The following is a 23,102-nucleotide window of genomic DNA, read 5'->3' on the forward strand; positions in this document are numbered from 1 at the left end:
CTTTAGTCCCACAAATGACAACACAAACCATACTGAAAAACATTTCAAATGGCGTCGAAATATGGTTTTAAGATATTAGTGTTATGTTTGACTGGAGTATCAGCAGTTTAGTCAAAATTTGCGTATTGCCCTGCTTTTAGTTAGTATATGGCCTTTTTATTTAATAATTGATGACTCGAAATTGAGATTGCATGGATCCAGTAGTAGGCAGACCAAAAAATGTTGATCATTTCACATTTGCAATTAGTAAATCATGCAAGGTGAAATGCTGCCCCTTATCTGTTTGAAGCATGTCGTAAGCGGTACTAATCAATTATTTTGGCCTGGTCTGGTGGCAGACATCCACAACAAGCTAAACCCCAGTCACACTTGATGTATTTTGGCCCTATAAAGTTGATGTGGCTAACATGTTAGCAAAGAGTTAGCTAGTTACACATCCAGCAGACACAGAGTAACATCAGTGGTCATTTGGAGTTGTGTTTGGGGCAAGGTGATCCAGCAGGTCCATTATTCACTCTCATTGTACTTATAATCCAACGTTTACCAGCTAGTCGGAAACTTTGTCTGCCGTTTGGTTCTGTGCAGGTAGTGTACAGTGGGTTTATTAAAGCTTTTTTGCTAATAGCATCTCTAACAAGTAAGAGCAGAGAGACTGAAACAAAACAGCGAGGTTGTGGGCCATACAACCAAAACAATGAGCTGAAAGAGGCTAAAAAGCTCCGTAGAGCTGAGAGACCTATTGTTAAAATACTGATTAGTGCAGCTTTAAAATGTATTTAGGACTGATGAGCATGTTTCATAATATGGAGCTTTGATTAGAAATGTGGGCCACACTGAGAAGAGAAGTCACTCTGCACCATCTTCTGAGCAGAAGAAGCTAGCTAGATCAGTTGGACATACAAAAAACTTGAAATAATGGGTAGGTATGTTTCCATATCTTTGAAAACTAACTCACTGAGACGTTGCAGCGTCACACATGGTAGGATAACTGCTCTTGAAATACATTCCTTTTTCCATCAGTCTCACCTTTCTGAGCTCCAGTTCTGGCAAAAAGGAGACAGTTGGGGTCAAAATCCCCCGGAGGACTCCAGCAGTAACAGCTCTTCAGCAAGTCTTTTCATCATCGCCCTCGCTATCTTGTGTGCAGTGTGAGTGTGGTGGTCATTCTCTTGAAGCACTCACCCGCTCAGGGATGGAAGGGGAATGTGAAGGAATTTGGCCTTCACCATGAAGTTACTGTCCAGACCACCCAGAGGGAAGACTCTGGAAGACCTCAGTCAGCCCAGTAAAATGATTTCTTGTTCATCCATGTCTATGGGTAAGTTTTCAGTCACAATCAAAGGCTAAACGTTTTTTTTTTCATTACTGCAAAATATTATCATGATTCCTGTAATCACAAATGTGTGCTGCTTTAAAAAGTACTGAGTAAAGAGTTCTGTGATCAGTGATGTGAGCACAGTCACATATTTCTTCATGTTTACAGAAATGCTGGCATTTGGGATACTGGAGTTAATTTCCCGCAGAGCTGGGAAGTCACTGATTTGTCTTTCAAAACATCGAGGCAGGCCAGTCTTTTCCTTGCAAGCTTTGTGTTCAGATGGTCAACAAAAGAATACAAAGTCTGCTGACTGCTCGGGGTTGCGCAGTTCAACTGTGACCTTTTCCTTTCAAAAGATGTTAAATTTCAGATCTGCTTCAGAACGGTCTCACTACTAAGCCAACACACTGAGTGGTAGATTACGCTGCCAGGATGGGCATCAATTTCTGACAGGAAAGCCAGAAACTCCCAGTTAATAGTGGTGCATTCACAGCTCCTTGGATTAGCTAGCTGGGGCAGCTGCCCTAAGGATACAATAGGAACTGCATTTTAATATAGTCAGCTGGCCAAATAACTCATGGGCCATATCAATTGGGCTGTGCATGGCCTGCAGGCTGTAGTTTCGACACCTCTAAAATAGATCTTAAACTAATAAATATTAAATGTAATTGAACAGTAGCCTGGGAACCAGACAAATCTGCCAATGTTTCTTTGCTCTGGCAGATACGTCTGGACCCCCGCCCATTCAAACAGATTTCCACCTGTCCTGGATCCGGTCGGGCCAATCACAGCCGTTTATCTTACATGGGGCATTTGATACGATGGCTGACCGAGGAGCGTCACTGGCCCATATTTGAAAAGTCACGTTTCGTTGCTCTGATTGGTTGTAGGTCTGGACCTGTGTCCAGTCTGCAGTAATGCAGGCTCACGAATCATACAAGGCAGCTCTGATCAAATATGAATCAAAATTGCCTTTTATTCGCCTCAAATATTTCCAGAAAGACACTTTAATGTACTGTTTAGCTGTAATTTGAGAAAGTTACGATGTCACCATGCCAACTGATTTAACAGTGAAACTTGTAACTTGATGCAGCCCAAATAAAAAATCATCAACAACTGGGCAGAAATGAAGAAAGATGACTCCAGTATTAGAAACAAATTTGAGCCTTTATTGGAATGTTGCAAGGCATTAAATACACAAATCCCATTCTTTTAATAATTTGGTATTTAATAATAAAAAACTTCTAGTCTAACAATACTGGTCTGACAGTCGTTCTTTTTCAGTTAACCTCAATAAGTCCCCTCTCTTTCCTTTGACTGCATCACAGAGGCGGAATCCTGACCTTGTCTGAAGTGAAAGCAGATGTGAAGTAAATGTCCTGTATGAAGAATGAAAGGGCAGACAGCGATGACACATGTGGGGAATAACAGGAGAACATTTACTCAAACTCAAGAAAATACTCCGTATCAAAGCTGCATCGTGGGTTAAAACAGTCTCTTGCTCATACTGGTATCCATGATTTTTTTAACCCCTGATTTCCCAAGTTTTACATATAAAAAACTTCTGTATGAAATATAAACAAGCTCTTACTGTCATACACAGACGTGCATTTGAAGCTGGAAAATAAATGGAAGACAATAAAAAAACAAGACAATAATATGTTCTAACGTTGTCAATGATCTCAAGAGTCATCACATCTTGTCTAGACTCTTGTTTCTGGTGTCAGGAAATGAATATCAGTGTTTGTCATGATCCTAGGCCTCCACCAACACCATCTTTATAATGACCATCATTATTATCAGCTTTCTCATTATCACTCACTGCATGTTGCTCAACAGATCCAGAAATGTTCTTAAAGTTGTTTTGGCTTATAAAACCATTTTCCCTCATTTTGAAAAGAATAAAAAAAAAAAAAAGGAAACAGAAAGAAAAGAAATCAAGGAACATTCACAATACATTTTCCAGCCAGTCTGTGTTTGGTCTGGCCTCTTTTCTTTTTTTTTTTTCCTTTTTATATTCTGGACCGCCTTCTCGTTCCAAACAGCCATAGCTGAACAAGTAATCAAAAAGCACAGAAGCACCGTCGTCCTCCACCTCTCGAGCCTGTCCTTTACACAGCCTAACATCACTGCAGCCCCCCCCACCCCCCAGCCCAGCCCCCAGCCCAGCCCCTACCCACCACTGTTAGACTTTGAAGGTCCAAAGTTAAGACATGACTCCAAACACGGGGTTGTGGCGACAGATGCTTGGCCCGATCTCTTCGTAGTCCTTTTTGGTGTGGCAAACCTGGTAGAACTCAGGCTGTGGAAGCGCAAATGGAGATGAAGGTGAGTATGAACAGAAAAAAAACCCCCAGAAAACATCAACATTAAAAAAAAAGTAGCATACATTTGCATATCCATTTTCTGCAGGTGGTTTTTTTTCTTTGTTCAGGCATGATGGGTATTTTAATTATTTTGAATAAGCTGCTGGGAAAAGTAGCACTTTTCACAAAGGGAGAAATCTTTACAGAGCTGTAAAGGGCCTGGGTCAAGAAGTCCCCCCCACATTCTGTATTCCCATTAAAATCTTTTCACTAAATGATGTGTTCAGTGTTAGTGAAGATAGAAGCACAGGACTCTCCTGGGTAATGACGATCCTGTAAGTTTATGTTTTTGTTTTCCACTTCGCTTCCGAAAAAGGACTTTTGTCAAAATACCACAACACCCATTAGCCTTGACCGCTGTTGCCACGGAAATAAAGGCAGTGAGCGGCATGATTCAAAGCACCAGTTAAATCAAAACACTTTGTCGGTGACCCAGAAATTACAAGTGAACCGAAGCTTCTGATTGTGTTTTCAGTGTCCTCATTAGCGGCACACATTAAGTATTTTAAGATCCGTTATGTGTCTTGCCGAAACACACCTTCGGACTCAGCTTTCCAACCTTTTTTAAAGAACCAGATATTTTCTAATGCAGTTGTTAATCTTCTGGACTGATTCAACTGGTAGGGTTTCATGCCGACAAACACAAACCTCCAGTTCTTGTTCTTGTAAGCTACAGTCACCGCCACAGGTTTGTTTACGTTGTGTCTCTACGCTCCTGCCTGCTCAGCTGTCAATCAAACATGCACACAGGCCGGCCCTCTCAGAGGCTTGAAGGCTGGAGGAGCATTTCTGATGCATTATGTTTTCATCACAACATTACAAAATCACTACAATTTAATGACTTATGTTGGACTTTAAGTAATAAAATAACTTCATTGTAACAAGTGGCAATACCAAGTTGCAAATAATAACATAAGCATGTTCATTTGTACGATGTCATGAATGATAACATCAGGTTCTTTAATATCTAACATGTTTAACCATTTTGGTGGAATAATCTACAAATGAAACCACTCAGATGACGCGGATGATGAACGGGATTTCTATAGATAGGATAAGCCTATATATATATATATGAACACAATTTTTAAAGCGGATAATATGAAGCATTATACAGTTTCACTTATACATGAAAAAACAGCAATTATTCTCATCTGAGAACAATTCAGTTAACTTTTAACATCAATTAGCCTTTTGTGACTCAACTGTCAGACCTTTGCTCACAGTCATATTTCCTGCTGGTAAAATTTTCAGCTTTGCTCACAAAAATAACTCATCAAGGGAGAAAAAAAAAAGAATAATGAAAATGTCACCACCCACAGCATTCACTTCCACTCAGTAGGACTGAAATAAACTGAAGTAAATACGCATTGAACAAAGTACAGCACGCCTTCAATGTCACACAAGATGAAAGCCGTCATGTTGGTGAATATAAAAGTAGATATCCTCGTGTCATAATGTATAACTAGCACATGCTGGTAAAGTAGTGTGGGTGCATGTTTGAAATACTTACAGTTGATGCTAACATTGATCCACCAAACCACACTGCATATCTCTGCATATGATGAGTGATAACTTGGACATCGATTGGTTTGGGCTGATGAGGGAGGACAGAAAGAAAACCTGGGGATCAGTTACACTCAGCCACCTTGTGAGATGCAATAGTAATGGGATGACATGAGACAGAGTGGAGGGGATTTAATGGAAGGGGCTTTTAAAGGCAGTGGAATCTTAAAACTGTCCCATATTTCACAGATATTGTCAAATTATATGTTCTATACCACAGAGCATAATCTGTCTGCACAACACATAATTCAAGATGTAATGCAAGTGTGTGTAACTTTAACAATAATATCACAGCAAATATCTAGTGGAAGCTCTTGGATATTTGTTATTAAGTTCTAAAATTTAGATGGACATCAGTATGTCCATCTAAATATGGACATCTGTGGTTTACGTACACATGCTTAAATCTTTGTTTTCATCTTTGTCCAGGAAGTTTTGGGACAGAACCCCTTGTTCCCGCTCAAATGACTTGAGAAATTCAGTTTTTTTATTTGGTTTCTTGACTTAGATTAGATACAATCACCATCTGCTTCTGCCTCATACCTGAGGTGGATTTACAGATGTCAGTCAGCTCAGCCAAAGGGCGCGTGACATTTAACATCTCATCAAGATGGAACCACAGGAGTTCACAGTCTGACCGACTAAGGAAGCAGGAGAAACTAACTATACTTATTCCCTGATGATCAAACATTTCCAGCGTAGACTGTAAGACCCCATTAGGTTACTACATAATACATTTGCTACTGAAATCAACACGTCTACATTAAAGTATACATCTGTACCAACAAAAGATATTTTATCTCACTTTCACTCTTCACACAAGCAATGTGTTTAGTCAAGCAGTATTGATCTTTGCTGGGTATAAATGAATTTGTACTCTCACCTTAAGCTTGCCTCCACTCAGCTCCTCACTCATCTTGAGTCGGGCGTCAACCGTTCTCTTTAAGTCTCTCTGCAGACGCCGCCCAAAGTCCCTGAACATGGTGGAGCCTCCTGACAGAACAATGTTCTGTGGAAGAAAAGATGATTACACCTTGGGGATTACAAAGCTGTAAGAAGCACTTAGCACTTGAGACCTGCAACTGGCTGCTGGCCAGCCAGTCTGAGAAAACAGTCCATCACAGTGTGTGGGAAGTGCGATGGGCACAAATCGCTGATGGGAAACACTGCTTGACAAACGCAGTGACATATCAATCGCGCTCAGTCCTTTCATCATTTCAGTCTCGACTCAGTCTGGAAAAATGTACAGCAAGCGGGGCATCGTCATAAAATATGTATCATCGATGTAAGTCAAGACATAACACAAAGCTCCCACCAAGCTAATTACCAAAGACACAGCAATTCGTTCATTGAAACACAAACCGAAAAGAAGGCAGTCAGACTGCTTAGACGAATCTGCTTAAAAATGAACAAACCGCACTTCACTGTACTGTATGTCAAAAATAATCAAGTCACAAGTAGCAGACGTTTGAATGGACTGACGGGTCTGAATGTGGTGTAACAAAGCGTGTAATAACTCCAGGTATAGTCAAAGCAGGTCTTGTCGAATGGAGCAAAGGAGTTCAGGAAAAAAAAGAGCTCAATGTGACGCAGCTTGTGAAACAACTGTTCACACTGGCTCATCACAGACAGGCATCCTGTCGTCATGGTGAATGTCAGCTTACCTTATAGAGAGGACGTCTGACATCGATGGGGCAGTTCTGAATGACTTCGTCCACAACTTCAGAGATTGGCTGGGTGAAGTCAGGGTTGGCAAACTGGAAGTACACAAAGAAGAGGAGTGTTTACCAAAGCTACAGAAGTAATTAGCACTCACCAAAATGTCTCACCTACTGTATGTCAGAGAGCGTGTGTATAAACGCTATAAACGCACAGCAGAGAAATGGTAGGTTGGCTAAGTAAAGGTGTGGACACACATTATGAGCGATCAACTGAAATACTATGACTTTGACGTCACGCCTGGTTGGACCAAGTTGGTCCGAGTCTGTTCCAAGTCTGGGCCAGCTGGTGTCGGGAAGTGAAATCAGATTTTGTGAAGTGTTTGAGGATTCTAACGGTTGGTCTTCTGATCCAGTCACTGCCTGTCATCCTCATTATTTTAAACATGTTTGATTTTTATGACCAAAACTGTCAACATCACAGGCGGGAATAATAAACCGAACGGTCTGAAAAGAGGAATGGAACAGAAGCCCTGATCCCAGACTACGAATCATGTACGATGGTCCATCATTAAAGTCCTACAATGTGGTGTGAAAATCAAGCATCTTTGTTGCAGTTATCACTGTAGCCTCCATATTATCGACATTTAACATTTGTTCTCATATTTTACCACTTTTCCACACAAACTGTGGTATAACCTGGCAAGTTACATGCAACTTGAGGGATGCTTGAAGGCTGGACTGCTGTCCCTAGTTCAATTCAAGGCTGGTCGTTACATGCGGCCTGTCTGGCCTTTGCAGCCGTCAAAAATCTTGAATGGTGTTGCATGCTTTGATTCACACTGCACTGCCAAACCTCTGGGTGGAAGAAGATCTCAGGCCCCAGGAAGCGCTCGTAGCCCACATCAATGGTGAACTCCTTCTTGCTGATGGAATTGATGCCGGTGTACTGCTTGATCCACTTGGAGCTGTCTGTGTCGTACTTGCTGAACTCTTTGACTAGATCTGGGCACACGTAGCTGAACCGCTCCTAGAAAGGTAGGAAGATAGAAAACAACAGAGAGCTTATGAGAAGATCAACATGTGAAGTTGTTTTTGCCTGACGGCTGACAGAAGGGGCAAACGGCTTTGGATGGATAATGCTTCAAATGTAGCACTTGGAGAAGTTCAGCATATCTGATGACGTTGATGTGATTCTTACAGTTTTTGGATCATCTCCACATAGTTGAAAGCACTTACTGTCAGCTAAAGAAATGTAATATAAAGTAATTGTGTTTTAATGCAAGAGCGATAATGATGTTGTTGTTTACCTCGCTGGAGTATTGTGTGTACTGCTATCTGGAAAGTTAAAACGCAAATTCAATTTGAAAACTAACACCAGTTTGGAGTGTAATTGATTTTGCTTCTGTAACAGTGAATATGAATGAGCAGAACATCACAGTATACTGTATTCAGACAACATGTCATTACTTTGATTTGCAGATTGTTGTCCACACTGCGTGCCAGACAGCAGTGGAATGAACATTTCCAGACATGCAATATGCACGATGCGCATCCCCTCGACGCTAATGCTAATTATTTGGATCCACATTATTTCTTGTTTGTCTGTCTCTCGGTAATGAAGAATGGTCCTTCACATTGAGAACAAAGCCTTGGCTAACAAGCTGTTTAGTAAACATGGAGGAATTGTGTGGAATTGAGGTGAATCAATCAAATGTGGTGACTGACAGAAGGAGCAACAATGAGGGAAGGCAAATGGCATTAATATAAAGTTATATCTATCTGTGACCTGGAACAGTGGAAACAAATCAAATCAGTTTGACGACACAAAGCTTAAACTGCAAAAACCTAACTTTTACAATTCTTCTTCTTAAAGTGCGTGCTGCTGTCTGTGTTCTGAGCATCTACAGCTTAGATTGAGCTCAGTCTGAGGAGCTGTTAATCATCAGAAACTATATTACAAACTAAAACCAAAGCAGTGGGTTTTTGAAGGACACTCGCTGCATGTTACAGGCAGACCAACAGTGCCACCTGCTGTCCTAATGAAGAAGAACAACGCGAGTCCATCACTGTCGCTATGGTAATAGGAGCTGGAGTTAGAAGAAAAAGCAGACCTATGGATATTGTCTGACTTTCCCATTTGCCAGAAGTACAGACTTCCAGAAACACCTATTTCAATATTCAAATTTCACTTCATGGCTTTTCGTTTTACAGCAGTTTGTAACGGTCACAAAAGACCAGCAGCTGGATGTACAAAGCTGCTAGTAACAAGACTGAAAAGGTAGAGGCTAATTATGAAGAACGATCTTTATCGGCTGTCCCTCTACCAGCACATCAGCTGCAGGAGCCTCCTCTCAGTTAAACAGAACTTTATCTGTACAGTTCACCACTGCGATCCTCAGCCTCCAGACAAACAGATATTAAGCACAGAAATCTGACATTCACTCCATCATCTTAAAATATAAGCAAATGCGTCTCCTACACCATCCAGTTACAACAAATAGTTTTCATCAATGCAACAAGAGGTGCGTTATATTAACCAGCAGCACGCTAACATAAAGTACTCAACTCCCATCATTTCAAACCCTGTCTAAGCAATTTGATGCGATTTATTTATGGATTGCAGACATAATAAACTCGAAGGGATAAAATATTGACTTGTTTTCCCAAGATGGTAAAAAACAAATCGTTTACATATTGTTTGATGGAAATGTCTGAGCCCAAAGTCACAGATCTGTGTGTGCACAGTTGAGTTCAGGTACACAGTAGAAACACTGCTGGTTTAATGGTGTCGCTGTAAAGTACAAATGGTATTTTTTTGTGATGAGATCTTCGAGATGGACGATGATAAAAACCTAGAGCCGTGTTTGAGGAAGTGAAGCTTTGTTGTGGCAGATTTTGTTTGCAGAGCCTGGGACAGAAGACAAAGCTTCTGTCTGACTGCAATGTAATTTAAGAAGTCATGTCCATGTTTGACAAATGTTTCACCACAGCAACTGTATGTTTTGGGGTCTTGTAAATCCGTGTGGGACAATAAATCACATAACTATAACATTTCTATAATATCTATGTCAGGACTTAAAACATTATCTTGTATGGTTTAGTAACTTTATAGTGAGCTAAACATACTTTAAATTCTTTTATGCAATTTCTATCTTCAATATAATATTCTGAAAACATTCCCGTATTAACTGATGATATTTCTCTATTTTCAGTATTGTATTCTGTTACTATATGCGCCATCCCTCCTTCACATCATATACTGACCTAGTTCGGTTGTAGTTACTCAACAGTTTGATATTTTTCATCAGTATAATATCATTGGGACATCAGTCTGTGGATCCTGTCCAGAGGCTCCACATAACATGTGCCAATTGTCTGACACACACACACACACACACACACTAAGCAAAATATTCCAAACACACCCACATCAGAATAGCCACAGCCAGAAAGAGCTGGGTGCCAGAGAGAACACACAATAGCACTGCCGTTAACACCAGCTGAACTGCCTGAATAACTTATGGCACTCTAGTCCATAGCAATAGTTCTAGCAGAGGAGAGATGGGAATCACAGCTGAGGAGCTACCTTGACTGCCTTGGCCGTCTCCAGTGACTGCTCCGGTGGGATGCCCACCTCCCTCTCCCTCAGGAGCTGCTGGGTGAAGTAGGTGATGTCTCGTCCTGCGATGGGAATGTGCTTTATACAGCTGCCAATAACATACCCTTCAGCCTGAGAGAGACAGAAGAGTAAAGAAAGAGACAGACCGGAGGAGAAGGAAACAGAGCTTATGTCAGATATGTGGTACAACATTTTTGTTATTGCTTGCCGTTTTTCCCTTCTCCATATCCCCACGGTGTTGTGTTTGGATGTTTTTTGCGCATGTTCAGCAGCTACAGACATGCTAATTCAGTCACTCAGCCTCTAAATATATTCTGCAAGCACATTTCCTAAAACTGAGTAATTCCTTCCAGCCTCTGAAACGCTGTGGCCTACTTTTAAACATTAACACTATCCTGTTACTGAACAAGTAGACAGGTGGAAATTCTTTATTCTTGTCCACATAGTGTTTAAAACCTCAATACACTTCTTTACACACTGTTCTTTCACACTGCTGCCCCTAACCACGGTTAAATGTGTGTTGTCATTATTTATTAACAGTCACAAATGAATGGCATAAACACAAAATTAAATTCAACTAAAATGCTGTTTTGAACGAAGCAAAATAAAGGTCAATGCCGCTCTCAGAAATTAACACAGAGGAATGGATGTTTACAAGTCCTACCTAGTTCTGTGAAATGTTACATGAGATAAATAAAATATAAAACTTCTGTGAAAGCATATTGGCAAAATAAATTAATCCATTTACTTAAAGTTAAACATGCTAACACTGTAGCCCAACTCCTGAATGGCCAGCAGAACACTCACACATAGATGTTGATATTTCAAGAACGGGGAAGTATGTATGTGCGTGTCGATTTGGAAACTCACCACGGGGATGACGTGGGTGACACCGTCTCCGCTGTCGATGACGGTGCCTGTCAGCGTCCTCTCTCCCACCTGTCTGGATGTCCAGGAGGCTGCTAGAGCAAGCACAGCCTGGAGCGTGCGCGCACACACACACACACACACACACACACACACACACGCACAGAAATGTCATACTGATGATATCCTGACTGTGTGTTCACATTTAGAGGCTACAGTCACTGTGTAACACATTCCTATATACTACTACACTACAGTGACATGGTCACATTAGGAAATAGCACACATGCCTAAAATGTGATAAGATGAGGAATATAAAAGTGAGTTTGAGCAGATATAAGGAATATATATAACAGAATTATAAATCAGATGAGAGAAATATCTGAAGGCATCAAGTGTGTTTCTTTGTCATAAACTAGAGGAGGCAGCATATCTCACCTGCACAGCGATGTACAGCCCTGGTACATTGAAGGACTCGAACATGATCTCGGCTGTGTACTCTCGGTTTTCTGGTGTGTTCAGAGGAGGCTCTGTCTGCAAACAGAGAATGAAAGGTGCGCGCGCACACACACACACACACACACACACACACAGTGTAGTTATTCTATCCCAAATTCACATTTTAAAGCTAAAGTATGGTAAAAAGGCTGGCTCTAACTAGCATTCCAGCGTTAACATTGTGTAGTTTGCTGGCCCTTGGCCCATGAATTGAAATGTTAATTTCACGCTGAGAAAATAAAGCAGACATTGAGCAAAAATGTACCAGGAGGAAGTAGTGGTCCTCAGGCTCAGCCCTCAGGTATTTGAAGATGATCTGCTCCATGAAGCGCTCCATTAGGTCCCAGTCCTCCACTATCCCATGACGGATTGGCCACTGTTGGCGCAAGGGTTCAGCTAATTACAACAACGCATGTGATGGCAGAAGAAAGTATAACTTGGAAAAACAGCGCGCACACACACACACACACACACACACACACACACACACACACAGGTTTATTCATGCCTAAATAAGTTGTATAAGAGTTTTTAAAAATGTATTTCTACATTTTTGGTAGCACAATAGTACTTTCAAAACCAGTTTATAATTATTATATGGGATATAGAACTGCCTTTCTGGGACACCTAAAGAGAGCAGAGCAATTGTTTATTGGTTGTCTAATATCTACTTTACCAAAGTGGACATTTGAACAACTAAGTGTGTGCTGCTGCAGTACTTTTTACACCTTTTTATTCATTTTCCTGGAGTGCCAGATATTCAGGAACATGTCACAGAACATCCACTAATCATACACAGTCATGTCTTCATCTACTCTCTCGGTTATTCCATATAGCTGTAGGCAGCAAGTCCAACTCACCCAGTTGTTCCTACTAATTATAAAGTAAGTGTCAACAGACTGTAATTCCTAACTTCTGAACACAATCATAGAGCGGCATGTCAAAGTGTCCTTGGCCAAGATCCCAAAATCCATTTTTGCTCCCGAAAGGTTGTGGCATCAGTGTGTGAATGATTGGATTCTTTTCTGTGTATGAAGGTGTGTGAATGTAACAAGTAGCTCAAAGCGCTTTGAGTGGTCGGAAGACTATAAAAGGCGCTGTGGAACTATAGTCCATTTACTATTAACCACATGAATGCTAATCAACATGCTTTAAAAGGGTCATCTTGTTGGAGGTTGTTGTTGGCCTGACATTAAATGTATAGATCTATTTGAAGGGAAATGAGTTTACAGAGTTGATTCCCACACAGTGAACGTGGTAAATTCTCTCTCCTCTTTGAGCCTTTTCTTTGGAAAAATGTCTCTCCTTTAAGCTCTTTCCTGTTTACAAATCATTTATAAAAGCATTACATGTAGGATAAAGCCCTCTAAAGAAACTGAAACATCTCAAACATGGTAATTGCTTTCCCAGTTGCTTCTGTGGGTGTGTTCAGCAGTCAGGGTCACGTACCTTAGTGGAATATGAGGGCTTGTCTACTGCTTCATCTCCGATGTAGAAATCCAAGTCATCCACCCCCTTCATCATCCTCCGCTGGGCCTGGTCTCCGACCTTGGCAGACTCTTTGATGGCAATACCTGACAAGAAAATAGAGAATTCAATAGACAGCAACAGAGATAAACTCTGGTAAATAAGCCGAAATGATCAAGAATGAATAAACATTTTTACATGTATTGTGCACAATATATAAGAACTAAAACTTGGGGGGAAAATTGGAGCTGAAAGAGATCCTTAAGGTTTTGAACCATGATAGGTGTTACAGGGACAACTTCAGCTAACAGGAAGGAGGCAAAATTCTGATTTTTAAAACAGATGACAAATTAATGAAGTTTTCTAAACATTTTCTTCTTATCAAAAATGCATTATGGTCATTGTTGCCATGGTCACTGAGGTTGCTTGGGTGGTGTGAGGGGAATTCAATGCACAGTGAAATACTCACATGATGGAACGATGAACTGTGGCTCTGTGTTCCCTGCATAACCCAGTTTGGTGTAACTGCAAGAGAAAAGCATCACACTTCATTGTAGCGGCTGCATGTTCTGGACAAAACCAACCACCTGCTGGCTCTGCATTTGTATGCATGAAGGTTTACTTCAGTAAAGATTATTTTTGGCCACTGTCTCCTACGCTATGGTTTTGATCAATGGCGTCACTGTCCTTAGGCGGGTTGGTTGGGTGCCAAAAGCACCAGCAGCAGCAGCCGCCGCTCTGGAGTTTGCTAATGGGAGGCCATTAAAAGAGCCATTCATGTCGCACTGGGAAAATGAAGACTATTCATATTTGTCTAGAAAAAAAGATCACTTCTGCATAAACTGACTGTCCTTCCTATAAACTAGCTGCGACCTCAACATGGCTGCATTCTTTACTGTCTGCTTCTCTATGCAATAAAAAAACGGGCAAAAACCATACCAAAGAGGGAAGTTGTATGTCAAAAAAAGATGTTTCTAAAAATCATTATGACTGGATTCCCACTCCATGCTCACATAAAATTTGGTTAAAACACCTTCAGCCTTAGCATCAAAGACTTTAGACTTTACAAATGGTGTTTTGCAGGGCACATGCTAACCAGATGTAGTCCTGACTGGGGTATAAGCCCAGACAGGACTCCCATACTTCCTGCACACAAGGCCCAAGGGACTGATAGAGGACACTGCTGATGACTGCCAAAGCACTGTGGGCATAATAGGCCACATCCTGGTCATAATAGTGGCTCCTTTGAATTCAACTTTATAAAAGCTGGAAGGGCCACATCAGCAGTCTTTCAAAGAAATTACCCCGGGAATGTTATGAGCAAACTTTGGTCTCAAATAGCTAAAATGTGAGTTAGAACAGTTACCAATGCCAATCTATCTATAATCTTTTTTAGATGAAAACTGTAAAGGTTTATGAAAGCAAACTTAACATTTCCTGTCCTGAAAAACCAATCACAGGTTTCTCTTTCCATGACAAGTCTGCCTATGGCACAGCCAATGGTGCATTTTATTTTTATGTAGGCATCAACAGACGTTTACAGACATATACAGAAAGGAAGTAGAAATATGCTATTAAGAAATAGCCCTCTACAATGAGAGTCCAGGTGTAATGTATCTTCTTTTATGACCACACAACATGGGCAAATTTCCCCTAAAATTTCTTTAAAGACTTTAAGGCTTGCAATATCATACTTGGCTCGAAAGCCCATGTGTACCGTCTTTCTATGTGTGAGCAGCTAGAAGACAAAGACAAAAGTCTGCTTTCCCGATGGACAGAAACTCCCAACCGAGATTTATGTCCTGCTTTTTTGTGTCAAATAACATCTCCCTCATCTGACATGAACTGACAGACATTCGACAGTGAGCACACGCCCACCACTACCTGTTCTTTCTGCTTCAACTGAGTGGCTTTTGGTTTGTTGGGAACTGAAAATATAGCGCGGTGTGTGAATAAAGTTATATAATCTAATCTGGCAACTTCACATATCTGTCAAGCACACTGAAAAACCAACAGAGCTGCCAATGTTGTTTTTTTATAAAGGTAGAGCCAGGAGAAAGAACACAATGGGAACACGTAACAGATCATGTTCAAATACAGTAGAAAACACAGGGGAACAGTTGGCAGGACCACTATGTGCAGTATTAGGCTACTATAAATAATAGCACAATGTTTTTCAATTTGTTTTGTAACACCTTGCTGTATCTCATGTATCTGGGCTTGACACATGGCTGTATGCAGGGTTCGGTGACTGCTACTACACTGCTTATTGATGAAATACAAGTAGTTGACACACATTTTGGACCAACCTCTTTGCAAGGTTTATGATACTTTAAATTTTAAAAAAGTGTTGATGTGCTGTTAATTATTTGATAATCGGCACAAGAACACACAACTCATATGTTGAGAGAAATATGGATTGACTTGTTGAAATTTTTTCTATAACACTACACCAACTCTTTAGGTTTAGGCTGAAGGTAACAGTCAGCTGAGACTGAACAGTTCAGGTCACTTCAGGTAAGAGGGTCAGATAAAAGCCCAAACGATTAAAGAGCTTATATGGTCAACATACTGCATCCACAACTTAAAGCTACACTAAACCAAGATGTTTTACTGTGAAAGCGGTCAGGTCACTCTTAATGACAAACCCACAGAGAATTATCTCCCAACACTGCAGTTGACTTAAAGTTGTTTTAGCATCTTTCAGCTCACTGTTTTAGTTTTACAGCCTGAAAATGTCCCCTTTGATTCAGTCTCACCATTTTAAATGAACCCCACAAGCAGCTATGTATTTTCAGCTAGAAAGCTGATGAATGCTCAGCACACTGATAACTGATCAGATGGACAATGCTTGCCATGAAAAACTCTTGTGCAACTTAATGATTTGTTTCAACACAAAATGCATCAGTGTGTTTTTACTCTCACTGTCATCACAGTCATTATTATCAGCGTTATGAATGGTGTGTTCTTACTGTCAACATATAACCATTGACACTTTAATCCAAAACAAAAAATAAATAAAAATAAAAATAAAAGAGATGATGGACTGGCCTTCAGAAATAACAGCTGCCTCATGACAGTAACAACAACAAGGGCCGACAGCAACAAAATGCAGCAGCCTACTCTGAACACCTTCATACCACAGAACAGTCCCAGCTTGTCTACCTCAACCTGCCTTGACAAGCCAGCACACGTCTGATGGTGGACATCATTGCACAGGACAGCTTGAGCTGAGCCCAAGAAGCAGCTGAACTACTGGAGTAAACCATAGGTGGTGAATATGTATGAATATGTCAGCGTCTTTTGTTAAACTCTTGTTTTCTTTAGCTCAATGAAGCATTTATGTTTAGGTAAATGATAACAGAAAGCCTGTTGTCTATAATACATGTCTTCTTTACTTTTAATTTACACCCGTGCTGACTGAGGCCTGTTAATGATTGCAGCCGTATATTATGAAAGTGTTTGCTTAGAACAGATGAAGAATGACTCCACCCAGCCCCACCTAACCCTTTCGACCAAACTAAAAGCTGCAACACCTGAGATTTGTTTCCTGCTACCGGAGCTCTGATTTGTTAGTTTTCCACAAAAGACAACCTGACCAAAATTATACCCAAATCTGGATGCTATAGTCTATACTAATAATAGCAGACAGGCGGATCAGAAGGTTGATGTTTAAAAGGAAGTGAAGTTGTCACTGTTTGGATATCCTGAGCATGAATCAGAGACAGCTGTTGAACTCCACAACATCTGCAGATAGCTGGCACCGTCAGCTGCAAAGCCATTAGCATGTTAAACTTTCCATGCCTAAAAACAACTAATCATGAACCAGTTCTCAACCTAAACTGTGACTTTATGACCAAGCGTCATTTCTGCAGATTAAAAAAGTAAGTCCCGTAGTCAGTGATGATGAAACATATGTGTTATGACTGTAAGGCTTGGCCAGCAAGTAGAAGCCATCTGCTTGAGTAGTAGAAACTAGCGCAGGCTAACATAATTTTCAGCTGCACTTTCTTTTGCTGTCCCAGTGCAGATCAGAAGCAGCAGACTGGTTAACAGCCTGAAGGGAGGGGGGGAGGTGAGTGGGGAGGTATGCACTGTGTGAGGAGTGACGAGTTCAAGCCTCTACATGAGAGCAATGCAAACCACTTTTAGCCCCCCTCAACTAACTGAGCACACCTCTCATGTGGAATACTGTTATTTGAGCAAATGTGCATATCCGCATTGGAGACATTTCTCTTCCTCAAAGTGAGAATTAATACCAAAGGATACAATGACTGTGTGGGTTTATGTGGATACAGTAAAACAAACTGTTAAAAAGAAATGTTAATAACTTGAGTATATCTTTCAAATGTCTTACATGGTTTAAACCCCTCTCTGAAAAGAACAAAAAAAAGCAATCAGAGGTACCATCTACCTGATACCAAAAGCAGGAAAGAGGGTATGCACACCGATCAATGCAAACACTGCCACGGGAGGAGAAGATCTAACCGTATTATTTTGTCTGCCCCTTAAAACATTCTCTAACAGGCAGATTCTTGTTAGGTCAATGCAAATGAGACAGTTTGGTAGGGAAAACAATAAGTAGCCAGGCAAAAACAAATTAGAGAAGTTAATCAAAAAAGTCTGCTGGGATGCCGAGAAACGACCATATATGGACTAAAAAGCGTGAATGAGGAAGTGTAGGCTGAATAGGAAGTAGCAGTGCGCCTGCTCAAATCCGGACTAACTAGCAAAAAGATTGATAAATCGCGCTAGCTAAAGTTGCGATTATCTTCACGGGACACATATCACTGCGAGGAATGTGGTAAATTAACAGAGAACGTTAGACTAAACAGGCAATAACGGCCTGCCAGTCCCCAATGAATGAAACCAGCTGTGAAGAAGGTTGCCTCGGTCAGGTTTCGGTGTTGCAAAAGCATAACGTTAACGTTACAGTAGCTGGCTTCTTTGCAGCGAAATCCCTTCAACAGGAGGAAAGCACAGTGTAGTGATGAAACCCCGCTAATGGTGAAACTGGCAGACAAGCAGGAAAACGAACATGAAAAATAAACGGTGACTGTGCACTTCAGAACAACTCAACTGGGCTTATTTAGGAATGCAACCGGGAGAGAGTACTATGTCACAGTTAGCATATTAGCTCACTGGCTAGCTGCCCTCATATACACAGACACACACACCCAGTTGCGGCTGCTGTTGCTGCTGCTGACACTGACAGTCCCTACCCGTACTCAGCCTCTCGGTGACACCCGAGCCCTATGTCTGCACGGCGGTCCGGTTTGAACAGCTTACCCTGTGCCGCAGTCGACAACACACGCCGGTAACCGTCCAGCCATCTCTCCCCTGGTCGTTGCTCCTTAGAAACAGTTTAATTTGTTGGAAAGCAGGCTGTGTCGGCTGGAAGAAATGGCAAGCCGTCCACAGGCGGAACGCTGAGCCCGCACAGTGCCGTTTGCACTTCCGCACTCGGCTTCTGGCAGGCAGGGAGAGGCAAGATGGCGGAGGCCGGGCAGAGCGACGCAGGCACCACAGGCAGGGCTGTGCGGCTGTCAATCATCCAGAGGGGACGGCATCAGTTTACATGACCTCAACCATGAACTAACTCTCTCTCTCTCTCTCTCGCTCTCTCTCGCTCTCTCGCTCTCTCTCTCGCTCTCTCGCTCTCTCTCTCTGTCTCACTCTCTCGCTCTCTCTGTCGCTCTCTCGCTCTGTCGCTCTCTCGCTCTCTCTCTCTCTCTCACTCTCTCTCTGTCGCTCTCTCTCTCTCGCTCTCTCTCTCTCTCGCTCGCTCTCTCTCGCTATCTCGCTCTGTCGCTCTCTCTCTCTCTCGCTCTCTCGCTCTGTCGCTCTCTCTCTCTCTCTCTCTCTCTCTCGCTCTCTCTCTCTCTCGCTCTCTCTCTCTCTCTCAATTCAATTCAATTCAAATTAGCTTTATTGGCATGAATGTGTAACAACATTATTGCCAAAGCATCATACATACTACATAACAACAATCAACCCCATAATTTCAAGTAATTAAAACGTAAAGTAATCAAATCATATGTGTGTTTGCATTAAAAAAATAAAATATAAATATAAAAAATTTAAATAAAATGAATAAATAAAACAGTACACGTGTGTGTGTTAAAAAATATATATATATTAAAATTAAATAAATAAATAAAACGGTTAGCCTGTGTGTGTATGTTAAAATATAAAAATATATTAAAAATAAAATAAATAAATAAAACAGTAGGCGTGTGTGTGTGTGTGTGTGTGTGTGTGTGTGTGTTAAAAAATAAAAATATATAAAAAAAATAAAATAAAGAAATGAAACCGTAACATGTGTATATTAATAGACAAAAAAATAAAAAAAAATAATTAATTGATTAAAAAATAATAACAATAAGCTTTAAAAAAATAGAAATCGGTATCAAATGTAAAAACAAAACAATTACTAAAATATCAAACAATCAAAATAATCATTTGAAAATCTGCACAATTATTTATCAGTCTGAGGTTCCACTGGTTGTCCTCACTTCATTCTCTCTCTCTTTCTCTCTCTCTCTAAATATCCAGTATTTATTCTTAAAATGTTATCATTATCTTCAAACATTTAAAATATACCATAGTATTTTGTGACTAAACTTTATTAAAGATCAAACAGAAATAAATAATAAAATAATTTAAATGGACACAAAAGCCAAGATTTATTACAATAATTTATGGTGTAGGCCTATTTATATTTAATACTATTTTACAACACATGATATAGGCTAGTTATCAAAAATACAGTTAGCCTATTAAAAGCATTGCCTATAAAATATCTAATAGCCTACTTGGTTATAACAAAAGCAGAAACCTTTAATAATAAATAATCACCATAATCAAAAACGAACATCAACATAAATTATGTTTATATTCATATAAATAAATAAATGTTGGACAGAATTTAATTTAAAAAAATGTCCAGTCCTCACTCCAGATCAGTTGGTGGCAGTAAGCGTCCTGTCCATTTTCATCCCATCCGGGGTGAAGCAGAACTACAGAAGAAGCGGAACACAATCCGTGAGAGGCAGACAAAATAGATAACGGGAGTTTTGGCCACAGACTATGACACACTTTCGAGGTCAGATTCGGGGGCCACACTGGGGACCTACAATGGACAACATGCTGATAGATTTCTGGCGCAGACATGACTGCCTTTTTAATTCCTCGGTGGATTCTTACTACGACAAGGATTTGAAGACAAAGCTGTGGAGCGAGTTCGCGATGTCCATCGGAAAGCCTGGTAAGTCTGGAAGATAGATTGTGAACTTCAAGCACGGTGGTGATGCTGCATTCAGTTTGTGTCGCTATATGCATGCACAGGCATGAACCCGAGGTGAACTCAGGTTTGTATTTATGGAACAGGAATTGGCCGACAGAATATTAAATTACATTCACATTGTACACTGTGCAATATATAAGAAGATCCTTTCACATTCAACAGGGGTAGGTTAAGGGTTTTTACAACTGACGTTTAAGGTTTACCTTTAGCTGCTTCTTCTTTATTACTGCTGTATATTTACCTTCCTAGTTTCTGATGTTGAGAGAAGATCAAGATCGCTCCGGACTCAGTACGGGAGGGTGTTGTGGCATCCCGAGAGGGTCAGCACTGTCCAGCAAAAGATGCTTAGGGAGAAGCTTGATTTCTTGAGGCCTTACATAGTTCGCCGCCGAGGTGATTTGTATCTGGTAAGTTTGAATTAAATGCAGAAAAGCCTGCAGATGCTTCCCTGCAGATCTTGATTGCAGATGTTTATGTTTTTGCTTCCTCTTTTTGCAGGAAGAAAAGTTTGATGATCGGGAGGAGGACGATGAGGAGTTGGAGACTGAGGGAAGTATTGACCAGGAGATGGGAAGCTCCTTTGGTAGCCCGCTGGATGCTGATGGGACTGGGCAAGATCTGTATGATGAACCCCAGCCTGTTGCCTCCAACCCAAACCCTGCTCCCCTGCACTGTCCAAACCCGCAGCCTCAAGTTGCAGAGGTCATGTCTTTAAGCTGTCCACACCGTCATATTGACGAGGGTTCTTCTGATCCGCCCGACCAAACAGCTGCACCAAACACATCCAAACATGACATTCTACACCAGTTTGCAGAGGTTATGCTGATGGATATGCGTCAGATCAAAGACCCCATGGTGCTCATGAGACTTCGCCGAGATATCACAGACCTGGTGTTCAGAGCAGTGGAGGAGGACGTGCAGAGACAGTGCGTTCGAGTGCCATCAGTGCCCGTGCTGGGGGACGGCACACAGTTAGAGAGCTGTTCCAGGCCCCAACAGGCGCGTTCACAGACGGACCACTCTTGGAGGCAGAGGCTTTTGAAGAGGAAGAACAAAGGGTGCGAGATCGGAAGGAGGATGCAGAGATGGGAGGAGATGAAGCATGCGAGGAGGCTATCCAGGAATCAGTTACTGCAGCCCGTCCAGCAAGGCCAAGCACTGGAGAGGATGAGTGAAAGCGGCTCTCACGTTGTTATTCAGGCTTCTGACATCAAGAGAGAGACAGAGCCACACGTGGTTAAGATTGAGGAGGAGACACACACCATTGGCTTGAAATTTTAGATACAGAGTTGCCACTATTTTTCCTGACTGCAGTCATCTGAGACAGTAAGTGTATGTTATAAATGTCTCTTGGAAGAGGAAGAGACTTGGAACGCTTAAATCAGTTAAGTTCGGCCTTGTACGTTGCCCTCTTTGCCATACATTCCTGACATTTATTATGTATTAGCACTTAGTAGCACTTTGAAGAGAATTTCAACAATTATCCATATTTATATGTGACTATTACTGGGATAGAGAGGTGTTAAGGACTTCAAGACACTACATTAACATCAGAAATCAAAGCAGTTTTCTGCCTTTTCAAACACAAGATGCGCAGTTTCTAATGAAAATATGCCTTTCATAAACAATTGAGACTACTGGATACTTGGTCTGTACGTTGAGTGTGGTATTTAACATGGAAGTAGCCTAACTTTTGGATATCGTTCAGCCAGAAAACTCACAGCCTTTCAAGTACAACAAAGTTATGGATTTCTCTGAGCTGTAAGACTGTGGACGCTGTATGACCCAACTCCAACAGATGACGCCTAATTGATGTTTTGATGTTCCGCTCCTATTAAAGAGAAAATACCTGCTTCCAATCTTGTAGGCCTCCTCCTGTGTTCCTTGTGTGTGTGGATACGGGCATATCCAAATTGAGTAGTCATTCTGTAGTCAGTGTGTTTTCTGCTCTTAAGGGTGTCTGTAACCCGTGCTGAACTGTGCTGGGCTGTGAAGTCGATTACACTGGGGAGGAAAATGTTAATAGTTCCAAATATTGACTAGCAGGTGGAAATGTGAACACAATCTATCAGTGCGAGCTTCTGCTGCACTAAAATGGATAGTTTGGATTACTGGTTATATTACAAGTTTGATTTAAGCATGAGCAATGGCAAATTAAGGTACAAAACCAGACCTAGACCGAGATTGATATTTATTCAAATACTTTTATCTTAATATAATCTTAATATCTTAAAATCTATCTCCCAACACTGAAAATGTAAAAGCAGCTGATCTGAATTCACATTATTTAAAGTATTCTATATAGTATAGTTTGTTACATAACAAAACATGTTTTCTTTCATATTCCCATCTCCCATAGAGCTGAAATTACTTATATTTTCCATGTAAGTGAATTCATATTTTGCCTACAGGTTATGTGAGAACAGAATTTCTT

General features: G+C 41.0%; 2 protein-coding genes across 2 annotated transcripts; one reads left to right on the forward strand and one right to left on the reverse strand.

The window, feature by feature from the left end:
- Positions 1-2,466: 2,466 nt before the first annotated feature.
- LOC123974198 (actin-related protein 3-like) lies at positions 2,467-18,944 on the reverse strand. The gene is made up of 13 exons (XM_046054736.1): positions 18,652-18,944; positions 13,832-13,887; positions 13,345-13,469; positions 12,161-12,271; positions 11,836-11,931; positions 11,401-11,508; positions 10,498-10,641; positions 7,765-7,938; positions 6,915-7,007; positions 6,134-6,259; positions 5,198-5,281; positions 3,499-3,620; positions 2,467-2,697 (listed from the first exon to the last, which is right to left on the reverse strand). Exons 1-12 carry the CDS (start codon positions 18,693-18,695, stop codon positions 3,525-3,527), a joined length of 1,257 nt encoding a protein of 418 aa, XP_045910692.1. The 5' UTR covers positions 18,696-18,944; the 3' UTR covers positions 2,467-2,697; positions 3,499-3,524.
- A 1,403-nt stretch (positions 18,945-20,347) lies between these two features.
- Positions 20,348-22,527, forward strand: LOC123974200. Its single transcript, XM_046054739.1, has 3 exons — positions 20,348-20,629; positions 20,918-21,075; positions 21,167-22,527. Exons 1-3 carry the CDS (start codon positions 20,452-20,454, stop codon positions 21,947-21,949), a joined length of 1,119 nt encoding a protein of 372 aa, XP_045910695.1. The 5' UTR covers positions 20,348-20,451; the 3' UTR covers positions 21,950-22,527.
- Positions 22,528-23,102: the final 575 nt, after the last annotated feature.

Source organism: Micropterus dolomieu, linkage group LG07 (genome assembly GCF_021292245.1).
Source record: "Micropterus dolomieu isolate WLL.071019.BEF.003 ecotype Adirondacks linkage group LG07, ASM2129224v1, whole genome shotgun sequence".
Taxonomy (NCBI): domain Eukaryota; kingdom Metazoa; phylum Chordata; class Actinopteri; order Centrarchiformes; family Centrarchidae; genus Micropterus; species Micropterus dolomieu.

What these genes read in the sequence shown, in the direction of transcription:
- LOC123974198 (XM_046054736.1), bottom strand. Translation starts at nt 18,695, where the DNA reads ATGGCTGGACGGTTACCGGCGTGTGTTGTCGACTGCGGCACAGG. An exon ending in GTTGTCGACTGCGGCACAGG is followed by an intron (nt 13,888 to 18,651) that starts GTAAGCTGTTCA and finishes TTTCTCTTGCAG; the next exon opens with TTACACCAAACTGGGTTATG. An exon ending in TCAGACGTCCTCTCTATAAG is followed by an intron (nt 6,260 to 6,914) that starts GTAAGCTGACAT and finishes TTTCTTCCACAG; the next exon opens with AACATTGTTCTGTCAGGAGG.
- LOC123974200 (XM_046054739.1), top strand. Translation starts at nt 20,452, where the DNA reads ATGACACACTTTCGAGGTCAGATTCGGGGGCCACACTGGGGACCTACA. An exon ending in GATGTCCATCGGAAAGCCTG is followed by an intron (nt 20,630 to 20,917) that starts GTAAGTCTGGAA and finishes TTACCTTCCTAG; the next exon opens with TTTCTGATGTTGAGAGAAGA. An exon ending in GCCGAGGTGATTTGTATCTG is followed by an intron (nt 21,076 to 21,166) that starts GTAAGTTTGAAT and finishes CTCTTTTTGCAG; the next exon opens with GAAGAAAAGTTTGATGATCG.